The sequence below is a fragment of the Akebia trifoliata genome, chromosome 9 (genome assembly GCF_017979445.1).
Source record: "Akebia trifoliata isolate Shusen 1 chromosome 9, ASM1797944v1, whole genome shotgun sequence".
NCBI classification, from domain to species: Eukaryota; Viridiplantae; Streptophyta; class Magnoliopsida; order Ranunculales; family Lardizabalaceae; genus Akebia; species Akebia trifoliata.
Genome location: NC_141383.1, coordinates 275,845 through 297,171, shown reverse-complemented (window position 1 = coordinate 297,171; position 21,327 = coordinate 275,845). Strand labels below are relative to the sequence as shown.

The 21,327-nt window shown below is 33.3% G+C and overlaps 1 protein-coding gene across 3 annotated transcripts; it reads left to right on the top strand.

Annotated features, from left to right (window-relative positions):
- Positions 1 to 5,715: 5,715 nt before the first annotated feature.
- On the top strand, positions 5,716 to 20,150 carry LOC147393945 (uncharacterized). 3 transcript variants are annotated; one of them, XM_086453767.1, is made up of 8 exons: positions 5,716 to 6,511; positions 8,392 to 8,491; positions 9,386 to 9,454; positions 15,694 to 15,793; positions 16,818 to 16,903; positions 18,157 to 18,218; positions 18,352 to 18,448; positions 19,793 to 20,150. In XM_086453767.1, the coding sequence occupies exons 1-8, from the start codon at positions 6,342 to 6,344 to the stop codon at positions 19,808 to 19,810; spliced, it is 702 nt and encodes a 233-aa protein (XP_086309893.1). In that variant the 5' UTR covers positions 5,716 to 6,341; the 3' UTR covers positions 19,811 to 20,150. The 3 variants fall into 3 exon arrangements, with proteins under 3 accessions (XP_086309893.1, XP_086309894.1, XP_086309895.1); XM_086453768.1 differs by having other exon boundaries at positions 5,719 to 6,511; positions 16,821 to 16,903; XM_086453769.1 differs by lacking the exon at positions 5,716 to 6,511 and adding an exon at positions 6,519 to 8,222.
- The last annotated feature ends 1,177 nt before the right edge of the window (positions 20,151 to 21,327 follow it).

The following is a 21,327-nucleotide window of genomic DNA, read 5'->3' as shown; positions in this document are numbered from 1 at the left end:
TATATATAATATATATATATATATATAAATAAAAGAATGAATGAAAATTTTAGAAAATATATGAAGTATTTTTTTGGCTAAAGATTGAAGATTATATTATTAAGATCATTGGTTGCTATTCTTCGAAAGTTGAATGAGGTGAAGGGGTGATATGTCGTGATCAAGTATTCACCACAAAATTAAATATGGTATTTGATTGCTTTTTTCATTTCATCTTTTCCGCCAAAGAGGCTCTCCGATTTGAAAATTTATACTCAATTAAGAAATGTTAAACATTTCGATGTCTAGAAGAGCTACTTATGACATATGAGAGAAAGTGAAATTGAAGACATTTCTTTAAGGGGATCATATGAACTGTAAATTGTTGTGTTATTAGTAAAAGTTGATGTGGTAAAATAAGCTCTAAAAAATATTGCAATTATAACACATGTTTTAATAAGCTCTAAAATATAAAAAATTTGATCTGAATTGAATGGTGAGCGAGGATATTTGGCACAATACTTTTCCCTCACCAATAACCTGATTTAAAAAAAAAATTCTTGATGACATTTTCTTGTTTCAACCATTTCCATTATGAAAATAATAATAATTATTATAATTTGTATGCAAAGGAATTCTATGATCCTAACAACTTTTTTTTGGGCCTCCCTACACGCATCAGGTAATTTCTTTGATGGGCAGAGGGTGCTTCGAACTCAAGATCTCTGCTTCCTAAGCCATGGTCTTGGCCATCTCACCAAATCTTGGGGTTTCTATCTTAAGAACTTGGATTATACTTAATGAAGCAATTTTTGGAGAACTCGCCATATATTCCATGTCATATTTTCTAATTTGGTCCGTTGTAGATCAATCATATGCAATCTTAAGATTTAGTCTTTTTGTTTGTTTGTTTGTTTGTTGTGGCATCGAGTATGAACATCAATGGGTCAAAGTTCCATAATGTAGACATGTGGCATATGCAAGGGGGTTGGGGTTGAGGAATCCATTCGACAGGACCCAAATTTCTTTTCCACATTTTAAGGGTTGGATGGTTACTTTAAAGTTTAATCCCATTGATCTACAACATGGGTTGTGGCAATCATTCTGAATGCTGACTTTTTTTGTAAATTGAAATGTTAACAGGGTCAGATTGCATGCTTTGAGTATGAAAGGTTCAAAATGGTGAAAGTGTTGGCAATTTTTAATGTTCTTTAGAAATTATCTTCACAGAATTAGAGATCAATCATGGACACGATTCAGGACAAAATCTTCTCTTGAGAAGATGCGAAGAGATAGATTGAACAACAGGCATGCATGCACCTCTCCCTCTCTTCCTATCTTTTGAATCAAACACATTCAATGTACATATATAAGGTGCAAAAACTAGAGTTTTCTTTAATCCTTTATCCTATTTTATTAAAAAAAAAAAATTGGTGGTTGCTTAATTTACACTGAACATCTTTAGGTTCTCTGAATTGGGTTCTATCCTCAATCCTGGGAGGCCTCCTAAGTCTGATAAAGCTACTATTTTAAGTGATGCAGCTTATTTGTTGGAACAACTGAAAACTGAGGCAAAACAATTGAAGGAAACAAACGACAAGCTTCAAGAGACGATTAAAGAACTCATACGACAAGCTTTGATTGTATTTTCTTCCTTAGGAAGTCTTATTTGTTTAGGAATCTAAATTATCTGAAGTTGTTGGCAAAATGTGTCCCGCCCCACATCAAGGAACTCATATGAAAAGTACTCATCCAAAATCAATTAGGTTTTTTGATCTACATTAAACACCACCACATGACCCTGTCACTGATACACATATCAGCTACAACTTATCTTGAATGTTGGTTGGGTCAGCAATATGATTCTAATTTTGCCATTCAACACTATCTAGAACTATATTTTCTATCAAGACTGGCATGGTTCAAACTATTGGAATGTAATGGCCGATACATACTGGTATTGGAACATTGACCCTAAAACATGTTTTTCGGGAATGTATAGAAATGTTTTGGATGTGTTGAACTATCTAGAACTATATTTTCTATCAAGACTGGCATGGTTCAAACTATTGAAATGTAATGGCCGATACGTACTGGTATTGGAACATTGACCCTAAAACATGTTTTTTGGGAATGTATCGAAATGTTTTGGATGTGTTGAACCATGTGGTATCTTTTTTACTTTCCCTTGACAGGTTAAGACGTTTAACCTCAGAAGACCACAAATTACGGTCTCCTCTTGCTTAATGAGTAAACCACCATTTTGTTGCTAACTCTTCTTTTTCAATTTTGAGGAAACCTAAACCTTTCAGTCATAGAGTGATGAGAATTTGAAGTTGCAACTTCCCCCCAAATTATTCAGAAATAATTGAACTTCTGAATTATTTAATAGTTTCTTTGTTTTTTTTTTTTTTTTTGAAAGAATTAATTATTTAAGTTTTTTTTTTTTTTTTTTTTTTTTAAACGGGATGTGAAGAAAACAAATTAAGAGATGAATGAACTCTGAAATAATTCAGAAGTTTTTGTAACTTAACCATCCAAGGAATTGATTTTTTTATTTATTAATCTGGTTCATCAGGTTGGTGGGTTGACTCCTTTCAAACTGAAGAGCAGGGCTGACTGAATCATCATCCTAGCATTGTTTTTTATTAATGATTGAATAGTTAAGATCATTGATTTGTGCACATTTTTTGGTTTCTGTAAGCTTGGGTTTGGCAAGACACTACCACATGTCACCACCACCGCCACCACTAACATCATTCTCATCATCATCATCGTTGTCGTCAGCATCATCTGACTTGTCAAATGGCCTTTTTGGGTCAGCAAGACCCTGACAGAGCAACTGACTGCTGACTCATATTGTTTGATGACACATGACAGCATACCTCTTATAATAGTTGGATTCCACCAAATGGAAAGGGATGCTCAAATGGATTGGGTGGAAAAAACACAAATTGGTTTACTTGAACTCTTTGATCATACTTCCAATAAGGTTAGACCATATAGAACAAAACACACATCACATCACAATCTCTACTGATGTAGCAATCCAAATTTCTTCAATTATTTTCTCTCTTCCTTTCGACAAATACTTTGTGGCATATATATATGGGAGGCGTTCCGCGCCCAAACGGATGTAAAACATCTTGGCAAATATTTAGGGACCGTTGGATATAGGATAATCGGATGGATCAGATTCAATTTAACAGTCGAACGGTTTAAGTTATAAAATTATTATTTAATTACAGTGTCGTCCCTCATTTTCATAGGTCCTTAATCCTTCCTCCCTCTTCTCTTTAAATCCGATCGAACGAAATAACTCTCTGTTATTTCTGTCGAACCCTCTCCATCGTCTCTCTCGAGTCTCGACAGAACTCTCTCTCTCTCTCTCTCTCTCTCTCTCACTCACTCATTCTCTCTCATTCTCGATCGAACTCTCTTATTCTCTCGAGAGGCAGAACTGAACGCTTTCTCTCACGAAACTCTCTTGCTCGAGTTCTCTCATTCTCGCAAACCCTCGCTCTCGCTCTCTCTCTCTCATTCTCTCTCGGTTTGATCTCGCTCTTGTTCTCACTCTCTCATCATTGCTTGCACGAACGACGAAGACGCCATCTCCCTCGCAGACAGGTACTCTCTCTCTCTCTCACTGTTTAAGCTTCATCTCTTGGATTAAAGAGAGAGGGTTCGACAGAGAGTTAAACTCTCTGATTTTTCAAAATGGTTTTAAAGAGAGAGGGACGTCGCACTAATTACAAAAAAGAAGAAGGGTGGCGCTGTAATTAAGTTGTAATTTTATAACTTCAACTGATCGACTGTTAAATTGAATTTGATCCGTCCGATTATCCTATATCTGACGGCTTAAAAATGTTTGCCAAAATGTTTGGTGCCGAACATTTCCCTATATATATATTGTCTCTATTTTAGAGTACAGAAATAAAAAAGATAGATAGTTGTTTTGACTCGAATGTTATATAAAACGCGTCGAAGATATTTATCTACGTAACCTATTTTTTTTAGTAGAATCAGTAATTTTAAGGTGTTTTGTTGAGCATCGAATTGCAGATATGAATCGTGACGTAGCAATCTCTTCTGCCTCCTCTTCCTCTGATAACAAGAAGTCATTCTACTTTGAAAGAAATGTATTTTAACAGATGGAGACAAAAGATATTCTTCTACCTCTCTACCATGAAATTTGTTTTTGTTTTTGTTTTTGGAGATGAATGAACTTGTTAGGAAGATATTCATAAATCAGTTAAAAATTTCTTTAAACATGAAGCTTTTGGTTTCAATGAAAACAACAATAAGTGGTAGATCCCAAAAGTGTGTTACAAGGGTAAAAAAAAATTCAAGGATGGGGAACATCAAACCTTCGATCATAATGGTTACAACAAGAATCTACCCCCAGTTTTATACAAATACAATTCACCTGTCAAACATTAATGATGGTATTGCTTTACTTAATATATATAGATTATGTGATCCACACCAATGATGAATCTATAACCAAAGGTGAACAAATTAAGGTCTCGATTGGGAACAAAGTGTGTCTAGAAATGCTTCCGTTCGAAACATAATTTCAAAATTAATTGTTTGGCAATAATGATTATGCAAAGTTTATAAAGTTATTTTTGAAAATTTTATTTTTGGTCATTTTGATAATTACATTAAGTAAGTAGCAACTAGCTTTGTTGGTAAAGTCTTTGGCTGATAATACCATGGACTTAGGTTCATTTCTTGTCGACACAAAGTCAATGATCTTGTTATAAACAGGCTTTATCAACCAAACATAAAGATAATTGTAATAGAACTTTGGAATTTCTTAGTCATTGATTTTCCTAGATTGAGTATTTTAATCAATTTTTAAAATCACAAAGGTATTTTAATATGTAAAAGATTGCCAAATTCTATCAAACATTGAAGGTAAGAAGTTGGTTTTTGGACAGCTTCTAAGCACATTTTTCCATTTTTCCTATAGATGGCAAGTGGAAAATCTATCAAAATTAAAAAAAATAAAAATAAATTATAATAATACATCAAGAGGTCTTCAAAATTCAAAGAGTCCGACTAGCCTTACTAAGGATCCTTGGGCTGACCTTGTGGCATCCAAAAACATGGTTAGATGGTACAGGGTTGTAGAGGGGAAAATTCTATGAATTTTCAATTTTTTTTCTTCAAAAAGCATAATTTTTCACCATTGAATTTTAATTTTAAGTTTGAGAGTTATGTGGAAGTTCAGTGGCAACCTTTTTTCAAAACCTTGGATCATGCTCAAATGAAAAGAAAAATGAATTTTTTTTATCTGAGTTTTCCGACGAAATTTAGAGGGCTATGATGTTGGATTGCTGATGAGGTTATCAATTGTGCAAAAACGAACCTTAGTAAGGCTTAAAATCTTACTATGTTAGTAAGAAAAGTGTTTCACAAATTCAAGTACTATTTTGGTTGAACTTGTTTGTATAGTTGTAGGCTGTTGGGATAGTTTTCTGAAATATTGAGGAGAATATGTAAATAATGATTAAGTTCAAGGTCTGCCAAGTAAAAGAGGCGAAAAGCCGCCATGGAAGGTTCTGTAATCTACTTTATTGTCAGTGCGTCTGTACCGAAGGAAGCTTCCACGCCAAACCAATCGCTAATGGCCACTCCTCAGCCACTTGGAGATTTAAAAAATAAATAAAAATTAACGTATGTGTGAGGGGTTCTCAAACAAAGAAAAAATATAAATTAAAGGAAAAAAAAAAAAAAAGGGGGAATTTTGTAGGGGAGGGGAGGGGTCTCCACTCTCCAGGGATGACAGTAAATGGTTCTTGGGATTCGCACTGTAGCTGAATTCGAAGATCTTCCTGCACGTTCTCACAATTATGTTAATTGTAAAATTCCATCTCAAAAACCTTTCAAATCTCCATTTCCCCTTTTGGTGGGAAGGAGACCATCTAGGGTTTCTTCTTTTGAGGTCGAACTCCGGTTTTATTATGCAAATTAGGTTTCAATTAGCTAAAAAAAAGAATTGAATTTGTGTTCTTTTGAGAGATATTCGAGTCATGATTTAGAGTTTTTAACTGTTATTTAGGTTACTGTGGAGTGTAGTAATTCACAGTAAATTTGGAATTTTGGGAATATTTTCCAGATTTTTTTTTTTTTTTTTTTGAAAAAAAATAGGGGCTCGGATGGTTTGCTTCTTTGGAATTCTCTATTTGGGAATCTGAGCAGGAACAAATTGCCATTTGGCACATTTTCGGTTAGAGTTTTTGTCCGTTACAACTCTGTAGAGAATCTTTCTGTTTCAGGGTAGAAAATGGCAGCTCACTTCCATTAAATTTTGGAATCTTCATTATAGCTCATTTAATTTAGGGTTTAAATTAGGGATGGTTCCTTTGAGGAATTCCATTAGTGCATCTGGTAATTCCATTAAAATGAACAACAAGACGTCGGCTGGTGGTGTTCTTGATTCGATTCCAGGGCGTAAGAATGGTAGAGATTTGGCAGTGGAGTGGTCTGTCGATGAGCAGTCCAAATTAGAAGAAGGCCTTGCCATGTCGGTATTTTTGCTTCAATTTTTTACCTCTATTCTTGCCTTTTTTTTTTGTTGTGTAAATTACTTCTCTGATGTGTTTGAAGAAGAATTTCTTGTAACTAATTATTTGCAAGAGAAATTTGGGCTTACAAATTGGCTATGATAACTAGCACAAGAAACAGACATTTTTAAGAAATGCCAAATTTGTTAACTTCAAAGAATCGAATCAATATATTTAATTCCGTTTCATGTTATATAAATCAAGTTATTAAGGGTATTATAGCATCTTTCAATTAATTTTTTTTATTAAAACAAGAAAAAAGAAAAGGAGGCCGGGAGAAACCCCCGATACAAGGGAAGGAAAAACTAAGAAAAACAAACAAACAAAAGGCCATAGATCGCAACAAAACCCCCATACAAAGCACACACAAAGAATCCCACTTAAACACAAAATCTCCAAAGGAAACTCCTTCAAAATCTTTATTTAATTTGGTCCAATTTTTTATTTATTTATAAAAAGGACCCAAAATCTCCAGAATCACAGCTTGGGGAGGATTTTCCTTTCCCTGTAGTACCTTTTTATTCCACTCTTTCCAAAGCTCCCAACAGATGGAAAAAGGAACAATAGCCTAGAGGTATCTTTTTCTATTGGAGAAGACATTGTGAGTCCACCCTACCAAGAGCGAAAAAAAGGCACAAGAGAGCACCCAATCCAGCTGAAAAAGAGAGAAGAAACGCATAATTAATATAGGTTTACACTTATTCTACTCTTGCGTTTTTCATTGTCTACTTGTCTACATAATTGTGTTTGAAGAATTACTCGTAAGTACTTTTTAATATGAGGAATGTAGGGCATTACAAATGTATTATGATAAGTAGCAGGGGACAATCAGGATGCACTTGATTCTCAACCAATGGAATTGCCCTGTAAGAAATGTCAAATTCGTTAACTTAAAAGAATCAAATCTCTTGTTTAATATTGTTTTATGTTATTTAAATCAAGCTATTAAGGACAAAATTAATGTAGGTTTACACTTACAAATAGTTAATAATGCTAAATTCCAAACTTGTTTGGATAATTTTGATTAAAGTTGAAGGACACTCTACTAGATGGGTGAAACCGTGTTATACACGCGTCAGATTCTAACGCTTTACAGATTCTAGTTTGATACTTCCAGCTATTTTTTCTTTCTTTGTGGCTCGATATAGATGAGGATTTATTAAATATTATGAGTTATAAATAAACTTTCGTATTTTTCTTGGTTGGAAGTATGACACTAGATATATCTTTTCTGTTGTCTAATTATATGAACATACTGTCAGATATCATCCCCCCCCTATCCATTTTTTTTCTTATTATTCTATAAGAGTAATTACGTTGTTTTAATTATTAGAAATGTAACATGGAATCCATGAATCCTATATTTTGGACTTTTCGAATCTAACACTGTATCCTTATCCATGCTACATAGCCCCTATAATAGGTAGCAAAAGAAGAAAATAAAAAATAACAGATTATGGAGTTACCAATGAACTGATTTTAGTAATGAAAATGCTATTAATGCCATGTGATACACTCTTTGGGCTCACTGATTAACCTGTCCTGGCTCTCAATGAATAGTTGGAGCAACCAATTTGATTGGTTTCTATATTAAAGGGTATAGTATTGCTGCATTAACATATGTAGATACTTGGATTCTCTCGACTCAACCCCACCTCCCCAACTTTATAGGTAAGTTGGTGTGTATCTTCTTTGTTGAAAGTTGATTGTAGTAGTAGTAGAATAACCATTTTATTGCACTACTTTGTTTAATGTTTCTTACTAATTCTATTTTTCGATTACAACCTCTCTTTTGAGGTCGGTGCTGCATATCTTGACTTTCCTACATGTATATTGTTAGATGTGCTGATGAACCAAGTTTTGGTGCTTACATCAAGATAGCAGCTATGCTGCCTAAAAGAACTGTGCGAGATGTTGCTCTGAGGTGTCGATGGATGAAGGTGAGAGCTACCTTTTTCTTTGCCTATGCTAAAATGTTTGGCACTGCCACTGAGTAAGCCTTTTTGAGGAATAATTGAATTGATAACTTAAAGGTGTTATAGTTGTCTGAGAAATGTATGTGTGATGCTTTTAATGTGGTAACTGCTGGGTCCATGAAGGAAACTTTATATTATGTTGTTGAATGACTTCTTCATCAACTTCTTTCATTTTATTTATACAACTCTGAAACATTCGTTTCTGGATCATTGTGCCATTACCATTGATGTCCAAATCCACATATAAGTTAAGCAAACAAAGGAGAAAATAGCCACAGAACTGTAAACATTCCAGGGAGTAAATCTTGTCATTTTCCAATACATATTTTCTGAAGAAACCTTCTTTCATTTTTATTTTATTTTATTTTTCAATAGACAAGCTACAACTGAATCCACAATTTTAATGGCTGCAAATTATAACAGATAAACTTCCCTTTGGGCAGTGGGTTTAATCCCTCATGTATGCTTCCTTTATTCAACTAAGAAGAATTGTAGAAAAGATAATTGTCAAGTCTCATAATGAGAGCTTGACAGATATTTTGTATGCTTCCTTTATTCAACATAAATGCCCTTACATAGAAATAAATAGAAAACTCATAATAAACTACATTATTTCCAATAAACTACAAGAAGAATAATTGGATCACATGAATATGTGATGTTATTGATCATCACTGTTAAAATTTCTTTACATATTTTAGGGGGAAAAAAAACAAAATAAGAATCCCATGAACCTTGATGCATCAGCAGGGCACTAAGGTTGCATACTTGGTCCAAATGAGACAGTATCTTTTATATGCTCTATGAGACGCTATCTTTTATGTGTTCTAACAATGCTTGGTTTTACAACTCTCACAGAAGAAAAAAGAACATGGAAAATGGAGGAAACCAGAGGATAATTGTGCAGGAAAGAAGATGAAAGATAAGGTAACTTTATTTGCTACCACATTACCATTACTGCTATTAATTTGTTTTCTTGGCCAGAGTAATGTCAAAAAAAAACATTAGTTGTTGAAACAAACCTGTTATCAAAAACCTTGCCTTCAAACTTAAACCCCTAAAAAAAAGCATTGGTTGTTATCCCAAGGAAAATGAAATTTTAAAGAACTCTAGCTGATAAAAATATGTTTCCTCTTTGTGTTCAACATTTATTTATCAATTTTTTTTTATATCTTAATTACATTTTCCTCTAATACAAGTTTGTGTTAATCAAATATGTTGACAGGTCTTAAAGAAGCTAATTCTCTATTCCAAATTCTATTTCCATTGCAATTGCTTAGAAAATTACCATATTGTTTACATTCCCAAGTAAATGAAAGAAAAATAAGTCCAGCCTTTAACTATTTTCCTAATATGGTCACTTGTATTTGTAACCTTTACGAGCTTTCTTCATCAGTTCCTTCCTGTCCTATGATCTTAGAGGATTTCCTTTAGCCTCCCAGGACCCTCAAAATCATCCTGAATTTGAGATCTTGAAAAAGAGCTTTAGTTATGTTCTAGCAGAGTTTGCAACACCACTTCTGTTAGACTAAAATAGCCTTGATGATGTGTTACTACTTATATTCCAACAAAATCTAGAAAGATCAAAGAACCTTGCAAGCAATTTAGTCAAATCTTTGCCTAGGCCACTGCTTCAGCATTTTACCAGTTTAACTCAATTTTAGTTTTTTAGTTAACCTATTGCTCAACTTTGTTAATAATAATATTATAATATATTCTAAGATACCCAAATACTCAATGTATAAAAAAATATGTATCTAATAATGTCTTTAACATGGGTCAGGAAGGGATTTGAAGATGTCTGTTTTCACACATGGCCATTGGGCCCAATGTAGATGAGTCAATGGATTTTTTTTAGGATAATCTCTCCACCATGGAGATCATACTCACAAAAAAAAAAAAAACAGCCATTCCAATGATCCTATTAACTTGAATAGTAGGACAGTTATGATTTTCTATTTACACTATTAACTTCAACTCACCATCTGATTTGGTTAGAAGTTATAGAATGGGCAGTTCGTAGATATCAACTTTCCAGGCATCTATGGATCCTGACCCCTTCTAATGATCCTATACTTTCCCTTCTTTTCCTCCCATCCCAAAAGAAAATGGTTATTAATTGTTGATCTTTGTTGACATATTGCATGTGACTTATCAGACATGGTTGTTGTTGTAGCTGTGATTGGCAAACAAGGAAGACATCAAGTGGTGAACCGTAATCAATAAAGTGGTGCTATACTAAGAAATCAATTGACAATGCCATCGAATCCTTCTTTTGCATATTGTATCTTTCTAGACTGAATGAGATTTTTCTTGAAAATTATCACTAAAGACTTCATTTTTGCATTGAATGATCCTCCATGTTTTGTCCCTATCTAATATAGTGGCAGAAAGAGTATCATGTTGCTCCTGGACTTCAATTTGTTTAGCTTTAACCATGCTAATGGTTGACATTGTTGGTTGATTGAGAATTGAAGTTGATTTATCGTAAATCAGGAAATTCTAGTAGTTCATACATACAATTTCTTAATTTATTCAGAAGTTTAAAAACAAACAATAGAACCCTAATGGAAATTGAAATTCACATTCAACAGAGAAAATGTAAATTCAAACTTATCTCAAGACACAAAAAATTCTAGCTATCTATCTACATATAATATAAATATTTTCTGGATAAATATACCAAAAAAATTCAACAGACTTTTTTACGTTTAAAACATTGGATTCTCCTCAGAAGTTGTGGTTGGTTGTTGTAGATCTCTAATGAGCTTCCAACACATTTAACGGGTTCCTAGTTGGATATCGGAGTTAAAGGTTATGGCCATTAGAAATTAATGATATCTAGGCCAAGTGGGATTTGAGAACATATACCACCCCTTCCTGGTATCTGTTAATCATTGTAAAAGATGTTGCATTTAGATGGACTGATAGGGTTTTAGGCCTTGTTGGCCATGACACCTCTCTTTTATTTATAGGCGCTTGAGAAGGTCTTCTTCAATTCACCATTTTTGTTCTCAATTCCGTCTTTGTACTATAATTATTTAACACCCCCCACCCAAAAAAAAAAAACGGAAAGAAAAATATCTCTTAACAAGATGCTCAAAATATGGTTGTGAATCCTTTGTTGAGGCATGAAGGAGCTAGGAAAATAGATAAATCAGTTTTTTGTTTCCCAGCTGAATGAAACTAGGTTTTTTTTTCTGAAGTCACATCTGTGATTTGATTGCTATGTTTTTGTATTAGTTGAATATGCATACATGTAGGTTTGTTTTTAAGTTGTAGGAATCTTTACCCAAGTTGTAGTCCCTACTCCCTCTCTCCTCCTCTAGAATCTAGCCCCCCCTCCCATTTCCTAAAATTTTTTTACTAAAAATGATTTTGCAACCCCTTCTTAAGCATTCATGTCCCTTGTTGCACTTATTATTTGCCTTGTGCAATTAAGGTTTTTCCATGAAGAGCTTGTATTTTAGGTGCCTAAGATTTATTTTTCATATTGTCTTAGGTCCAAACAAGTCCCAGATGAACAATGCTATGTGGATTTAGATGGAGAGTTGGTGTTTAATGTGTCTTGGAAAGTTGGACATTTTTTTTATCACAAGGTCTCTCCACACTCTTTGGGACAGGACTAGTCCCTACGGTTGCATGTCCTGACCCCATGAAAGTTTCCTAACATGCAACAGAGTAAGTAAGGAAGCCACTGACACTGAGTTTCAAACACACAACTAGAGGGAGCAAACCCATGTCGCAAGTTTTACCTTTGAGCCAACCCCCGAGGGGTTCAAAAAGTGGGACACATTAAGTCATGATCTAGCCACATTGACTCATCCATGCAATATATATATGCAGTGTTGTCAAATGCGGTCGCATATGCCATTTTCAAACTGAATTTTGCATATGCTACCATCGCATATATAAACTTAAGTTATGTGCACAACATACGAGGGCATACTGTCCAACAATCATGTTTGGACACAAATTTTCTACTTTTTTCATCTTAAAACTCTTTTTTTTCTAATAAATATCTCACTTCTACCCCCATACTCCTTTTACAACATCTCTTCTACCTTATAATCTCTTTCTTACTCTCTCAAAACCTCCAAGTCTTAAATCTCATTACATTTTCTAATACATTTTCACATAATTATAAATATTCTCTAATCTCCACTCTACACTATTACTCTTAAAGTTCAAATCTCAACTCAAGTCACTCTCTCACTCTCAAGACTTAAAAGAAAAAGAAAGCTACTCAAGAGTCGATATTTAAACATTTTTTCCTCTCTTTTTTTCCCGCCTTGCAGCATATGCTATTTAACAAAAAATTTATGAGTGTTAATAATTTGACGGACTTTTGGTGGACGGACTTGACGCACACTGACATGGAAGCACATTACTTATTTAAAAAAATAAAAAAGAGAAAAAGAGAGTTTCTCTCTCCTGCCCATAGTGAAAAAAAGAAACTTTCAGATCTAATCACCTTGTGACATTCAAAATCATGATTCAATAAAATGGGGTTGTAGAGGATAAAATTATATGAACTTTAAAAAAAAAAAGTTTTTTTTCACCGTTGAATTTTATTTTTAAATGTGGGTGCTCTGTAGCCTTCCATTTTAAACACCATGGATCAAGCTCGAAAAACAATTGCTTTTAATATAATATATATATATATATATATATATATATATATATTTTTTTTTTTTTTTTTTTTTTGAATATGAATATTTTATCTAGATGTCTGTCTTGTTGGATTGTCAATGTTATAATCAATGTGGGCCCAACGATTCTTTTTAAGATTTGAAATCTAAAAAAATAAATATTTGGGCAAAGAACAGGCAAGAGAGAGAAACTTTTTTTTTTTATATATATAATAAGTTATGTGCTTCCACGTCAGCATGCATCAAGTCCGTCCACCAAAAGTCCGTAATATTATCAACACTCAAATTGTATACATGTATATATCACCGAAAAAAAAAAAGAATCATGACCACAAAAGATAAAGATTTCTTTTGCAACTATTTTCAGATCATATCATTTAGGAATATTTTATCAACAAAAGTAATTTACATCTATGATTTCCAATATCTCTAAAGCAATGTAATATAGCATATGCAAAAAAGTAGTGGTCAATATGCATGGATAATATGAACTAGTTGTCCCAAGAGTATGATTATGGGCTGATACGACTCGAGAGCCTGGATTCAATGTATGAGTCCAGCTAACAGTGGGCTATCATACGTAGCTGGTATTTATAACCGTATTAGCGATAAACTCTTATCGCATTATATACTTTTAGAAAGATAAAAATGTTTGTGGTTCTTTGAAGGTAAAATGGTAATTATGATTAGGAGTCAGTGTCATGTACCCATTCATGACTTGAATTAAGTTCATGTTATTTCATTCATTTTAGTGTTAAAGAAATTTGTTGTGCATATCTTGGGATGCTGTCTTCATTATCATTTCCTCATTTGTAGATAACATTGATTAGTTTCTTAACGTAACCATGGTATTTAGCATAGTATTAAATTTTGATATATCTCCATAAACTATATCAAAAGGTTTCCCTTTTCCTAAGTCTTGACACAAAATTTAATCGACAATTTCTTTATATCTATATATATATATATATATTATATATATATATATATATAGAGAGAGAGAGAGAGAGAGAGAGAGAGAGAGAGAGAGAGAGAGAGATTTCCATGGAACTCATTATTCATTTTAGGAAATAAGTTGATGAACAATAAATTTTGACCGAAATAATCAAATTTTAGTTATGAAAATGCAATGTTTCAATAAACATAAAATTCAATCAACATATATATTTTTTAAAAGACGATAAATTGCTCGTAGAAAGAACTTGGAAATCACACATATTATTAATTTAATGGTAGAAAAAAAAAAGTGTTCTTACTTGGATATCTATACTCATCTAGTTTTGATGTATTATAATTATACTAGAGTTTGCCTATGTCATATTGGAAAAGGGGGAGAAGTGGAAATTGGAGGGGTATTATTGGAAAAAAGGTAGTAGAGAAAGACAATAAAATTGGAGGGGTATTCTTGGAAAGGAAGAGAAGAGGAAAGACAATATGGTTAAAGTTGTCCTCAGGATTCAAAAGGAAATTAAATCCCAACTCCTATTTATGTGGGGGATAAAGGAGTGGGGTCCACCGTTGTGTTTTATTATATTGCTTAGCCCATTCATATAAACTCGCAGGACCACTTATGAGCATTCTAATTAATTGGATTTATCAGTCATTTGCACACACACACATACATATTTATATATATGAGTGTGTGTAGTGTGTGTGGGGTGGGTGGGTGGGTGTGCGTGTGTGTGTGAATTTACGGAAGTGTTTACGTCTTAAGATATGTGTAGTCAGTGTGTTATTAATATATATATATATATATATATATATATATATATATATATATATATATATTTTGATTGGTTAGCCTGTTTTTAAAGAGATCAGTAACTCGGTGCTGGTGGGACTTGAACTTCGGACCATTTAGAATATTGTAGTTGTTTCTGTCAGGCTCTTAGATATATATGTCATTGCGTGGAAAAAAAAAACTACTGATTGTCGCTCCCTAACTTTGTATGTTTTTTTTCTTGTTGTTTGATGACTTGAGTGTGTTTTCATGTTCTTTTTTTTTCATTTCTTACTGTTTTAATGAAAATTTCCTCAACATTTCGCGTCATTTCCATGAAAATTATATGAATTTCCGCACCATTCGAAATATTTCCATTTCTATGTTGACCGAAATAGACACCAGAACCAAAATTTACTGCGTTGGTATCTAGTGTTATTCCTAATGCATTTAATCTGCTTTAAGTTTGGCATGGGTTATTGTTTTCATCAAATATTTCCATATATTTTTCAGTCAGTTTTCAAACAAAAGAGTTAACAGAAGATTAGACTTTAGACATAATTGAATGGAGGAATGTGATTCTTTTATTTGACCCCAATTTTTTGGAATAGGAATTGGATGATAATAATGAATTTTCAAACCAACAACTATCGATTGAAAGATTTGTCCAAAGCACAATGGAGGGAAACCATTCTTGTAACATTAAATGTAGTTTCCATTTTTAGTTGATAAAGCACACTTTTTGGTTGTAATGTTAATTGAAGAACTGAGATTCTAAAATCATGTCTTTCCAGGAAATGGTGGCACCTGCCTCAAGTGTTCCTCCAGCTCCATCTCTAAACATGGCTCCATATTCTCTTATGATGCACCACAATAATCAGTCATCGTGTGAAGGTTTGTTGATTATATATTCTCCTACATAAGTCTTTCCTTTCATTTTTTCTTCTCTTACTATGATAAAATTTTAGTCACTGCATTCAACTATTGTTGTATTTGGTTTCTTTGTTTATCTTTTCTATGCTATTCATACAACTTTCCTATGCTTTCCTTTCACTTGCTCTTCTTAATCACTGCAATTAACTATTGTTGTATTTGGCATGGTTGTCTATCTTTTCTATGCTTTTCATACAACTTTTTGTTTCATTTTTTGGTTTGGAATTTGCATATAGTTTACCTCTTTTTCTTTTGAACTTTTTTATTGAAGTTAAGAAATGTTTACTCTGCTAAATATAACAAAAGAAGAAACATCCCCACTATACCTTAGGACTATAAACAGGAACACTGACAAGGAAAGACCTCATTAGCTACACAATTTATACAATAACAATCTCAAGATGTCCAAAAGAGCTAACAAAACTAAATAAGGTCATCATCCAATGAGAGTTTGTTATCTTTGAATGATCTGCTTTCTATAATTGAATAGGTAGGATAATATGGTCCTTAATGCAAATTACATGTCCTTTGTTATCCCCAAGGTGATACAAATACAAAAAGGCATTCATTTGATGGGGTGCTATTTTAGGCACTGACACACATCAACTAGTTTTTTTTGAAATTATTTCCAGGTCCTTTCTCCTGATTTTGTTACCAAACTACCAGAACTTACTGAAATATATAATTTCTAACTTTATAGCTTGGCAAGTCTTAATTCAGTCTTAGTGATCCATTATCTTCTAAATTAGTTTGTCAAAAAATTTCTAAACTGACACAGGTTTACTGGGAACATTTATGTCTTGGATTCTTTAAGTCTCAAATAGTACCTCCCTTTGCTGCTTTGAGTAGAACAGACTTGTCCATGCAAATAGTTATTTCCTTTTCTTTTCTTTCTTCTTCTTCTTCTTTTTTTAATTTTGTTTTTGTTGTTGTTATTGAATCTCTGGCCTATTTGTTGGATTTATTTTCGTTATTTGACTAATAGCAGAAATTGATGGCACAAGTAGGCAGCTTTTGGATGAGAATGTTCAAGTTTTTTACAGCATCGCAGCTAACCTTGCAACACTTAAGGTAAATAGCTAAAGATCTAAAAAAAAATTTCCTTGATGGAGATATTTACAATTTACTTTTAATGCATAACCTTTGTCATATGTTGGTGCAAATTGTTTATTTGTATGGAATTTCCTTATATTTATGATACTCTTGTGAACTTCACTTTATTAACTGTTATGGAGTTCATCTGAGTTTTGGATTTAAGCTTTTATATACACTTTGAGACCATAGTTACTGGAAATTCCTATGAAATGACACTCCTGCCCATCCATGATTCTTTATGGGGAGTGTAGGACTTAGGGTTCTAAATGATAACACTGCAAACTTTTTCTAGTCAAACTCTATGCAATAAACATAGATCATGAAATTATATACTTTTTGTGTTTTGTATTTCGAAGCTTGGATCTTTGTGTGCAGAAATAATGTAATTGAATCTTTGAAATATGACATCTATGATTTCTTTTTTGATAAGAGTATTTTCCTTACTGACTAATCATTTGTTTTAATCTTTTAATCATGTGATACATTTATTCTCTATTTCACTTGGACATCTCTATAGTTGAATTCGCCAAAGATTATTGACTAAGAAAATCTAGTAAATGTTAAAATTGTGTGTGTGTGTGTGTGTCAGAATGCTAACGTCCAAGACCACATGGGGACATTAGCAATCTCCATTAGTTTCCAAAGTTCATTTTTGTCTTTTAATGAAAAAGGCTAAGGTATTTTGGTTTTTTGGACATCAAATGTTTGTCTTTGTTGAAAAAGGTGGAGTTTTACTCTTTAGATATTATGTAATAAATACTTGTGCAATAAATACTCTAAACACTTTTACAAAAATGATAATGATATTATTGATATTTGTAAAAGTACCATTGCATATATATCCAAAAAAAAGCGTCATTGCACAAGTACAAAGTACCCTAGCTTTTCTCACTAAAAGACAAAAATGGACTTTTTTGGAACGCAAAGTAATGGAGATTGCTAATGTCCTCATTTGATTGGGTTGAGTTTTGACCGGAGGATCCCCTTGATGTTTACCAATTAGATGTTGCATCCTAAACCCTTGAATGTATGCGTATGGCACATGCAGGGAGAACAAATTGATCCCATCCATTCTGATGCAATTGTTCCTCCCCATATATTTTGACCATTCACAAAATGCTTGATTTTCTGTTGTAAAATACCTCATTTTGTACATGTGACAGAAATGCTTACTTTTGTGTCAAATGTGCTGAACTAGCAGCCTTGATGTGCAACTGTTTTTCATGCAGATAAAGGATAATGTCAACCTCTTCCTTCGCACTAGGAACAATATTACTGCTATATTGAACAAGTATGTGGATATCATTCACACCTTCATTTCATTAATAAGAACATTGATTCTTGACACACTTTCTGGTTTGTATTTTTGTCTACTTGTGCTAGAAGCTTGGTTTTCTAAAATGATATTTCTTCAATCTCTGCAGCATGAGAGATATGCCTGGAATAATGAGGCATATGCCACCGTTGCCTGTATCAATCAATGAGGAACTCGTGAATGCTATTCTACCTAATACAGCTCAGGTAAGATGTCCTTCAAGTTATTGGTTTTGTTATTCCATTGGTGAGCATAAATGTACTAGTTTCTAAGATATTTTTTATTTTTTATTTCTTTTGTATATGTATGTTTTTGTGGGGGTGGTATGGGGGGCATCATTTCCTTCCCCCGCAAACAGAGCACAATGGGGGAGTCCAAACAAATGGTAGAATACGAAGGAAAAGATTGCAAACCACTAGAATAGAGAACTTCTAGGAATCTCTGAACAGGTAGATACTTATCTGAGGAATCTCCTTCGACCTAAGAGTTGGAGAATGCTTGGATAGAACGAAATGGTTCTGTTCCATATAGAATACCTCTCTGGCTCCCATGTCAATAGAACTGAAGGAATGTAGATTTCAAAAACAATAGAGAAGAAGCCTGATTTGGTAGTGCAAGCCAAGGGCATAGTAGTTGTGGTGGGTCTCAATGCCACTGATGTTTCAATGCACATGGTGTAGAGTAAGCATTACATTTACTTGGTTTCTTGGGGTGAAAATGTTCAAAAAAACTGTAATTAAGAGACCCAAGGGACTGGAAACTGCAAGACCATTATTACAAAGTAGCTCTCAACTTAATTGATAATTTCAGAAAAAGTTGGCTAAATTTGAACAAGGAATTGAATAATGGTACATGAAAGAAATTACTAAATTTGAATGTTTTAGTTAATCACCAGTAGATCTTCAAAATACAACTATTGTCAATGAGTAGTTAGTTAATTGTTATACTTGAGCTCGAGTTGGTCTTCAAAGGTTCATTTTACAATGACAGGACTTCTGATTCTCAGGTTCTATTCATATTTCCCAAGTAATAAATCAGTCGCTGGAGTTGTAGTCTGCACTCATCAAAGTTAAACTTTTGCTTTTATTCTTGTTTTAGATCATACAGCTAAGCTAGATAACTATCATTTCATCAATTAGTTTTGTAGTGTTCAGCATGTTTTTGCTTATCAAAAGAAAAAAAAAGGAAAAACTCTTGAATATGAGAATGGATCCACTGGCATTGTTAATCTTGTTAGTGGCCTGCCTTGTTGACTCATTTGAGTCGGTCGCCACAACCTAGTGATTGGCTGAGTCATATTTTGGTTTGGGTTTGCAAACTATGTTCCAATAGTGGTGGTGAGCAACCACTTTGATGTATCCATGATAGTAGTTCTTTTTGATTGAATGATCTGATCTTGACCCCCATTTTGTTGAACATGCAACTTGAGGCCCAAAACACACTCAAAAGCAGTGATTTCAAAGTAAATAGGGTGTTTTGGGAATGACATACCATATCAAATATCAATCCCCTAACTTACTACTTCTATTGTTGTTGTTTTGAATTTGCAGGCACTGATGTTTTGCTAGATTGACAGAATCTAGATTTGAAGCAAGAGCCTTGATATTGATGTAGAATTTTACAGAGTGAAGGGTGGGTGGGGGGTGTATCTCTGGACATTGTAATTACAACGATTTTTCTTCTATAAATGCATAAGAAGATAGTCAGACGCACACCTGACCTGATACATGCGTCCATCCCAAGAAAAGAAAATTTGTGGACGCCTGTTTGCATGCATAGTTTAATACTTGCCTGCACTAAATTACTTATTTAGTAGATTGTATTTTTTTTCCTATTTAAGTTTGTTATTCATTTTCAAGATAATGGAATTGCAACTTAGCAAAAATAATAATGGTATGTCGGCCTTTATCTTTGTACTCTCAAGTTATAGAGAAATGGCTTGAAATTGTGTTTTTGGATGGTTTGGATTATGACTTGGTGTTTATATTTAATCACCGGATTGTTATTAAACAAGTGTAAACAGATTTTGGATTTTGAAAATCAGTTTATACAATCATATTTTGACCATCAAAGAAAGATCAAAATCTGGAATTTAAATCTAACAATCCAAATGAATGGGTTTTTCTTTTTAATTTCATCTGTAGTTTTTCTTGCATTCGAAATAGGGATGTAAATTAGTCTTCAAGAAAAGAAATGTTTAGGAAAAAATACAAAAAGAGGTATAATTTATTTTTTATATTTTGTGTGGGGATCAATAAGCCTATTTTTAATGATTTCAGTAGGGGCTGGATTTGAACCCATCTCTATAACCCAAAGACTTAAAGATTTTATCAACTAAACTACCTGACACCTCAAGAGAAAAAAAAATATTGATTTATATTGCTTGGTATTAAGGTGTGTGAAGATGTATCGAATCCGTATGTGCTTTTAGTTAAAATTACATCATGTAGTTAGGATGGTAGTGTTGCATTATGTTAAGGTGTAAAAAACGATAAATCAAGTCAGATTTGCTACTAATTAGGATAGTTACGTGGTTATCAAATTATTTGTGCCTATCCAATCTTTGTCTATTCAATAGAATTTCATTAAAGATCAACTGTATTCAATTATGCATTTTACCAAAACCCTTTCATGATGGGCCTGGATTGCAAAATTCAATCTGATTTTTTATTATAGCCATTGAATTTCACTACGTAACTCCCAAGAAAAATGAACGATCGAGTCCAAATGTTGCACTTACTAATCACGATGGTTTTAAAAATCATCGTGAGCGAGACGAGACCAATGAACCACCGAGATAACCCTTTGTCCTATTCTTATTCTTTTTGGTTCAAGGATCTTCACAAATGTTTGAGATAACGAGATGACTCTCAATATCATTCATGAACAAGATGAGAAAATTTTCCAAGATTGGGTGAAGAAGTATGTGAAATGGCATATTCTGGGGCCCAACATCAAACTTTGTTCACAGAGATGTGATAGCAAAGTTTTTTCTCTCAAAATGGGAGCTGCTTGTAATTTTTGAGAATCAAAAGAAAATTTCAGTAATTTAAACCCTCATCTTTTGAACGAGACGTACGCAACG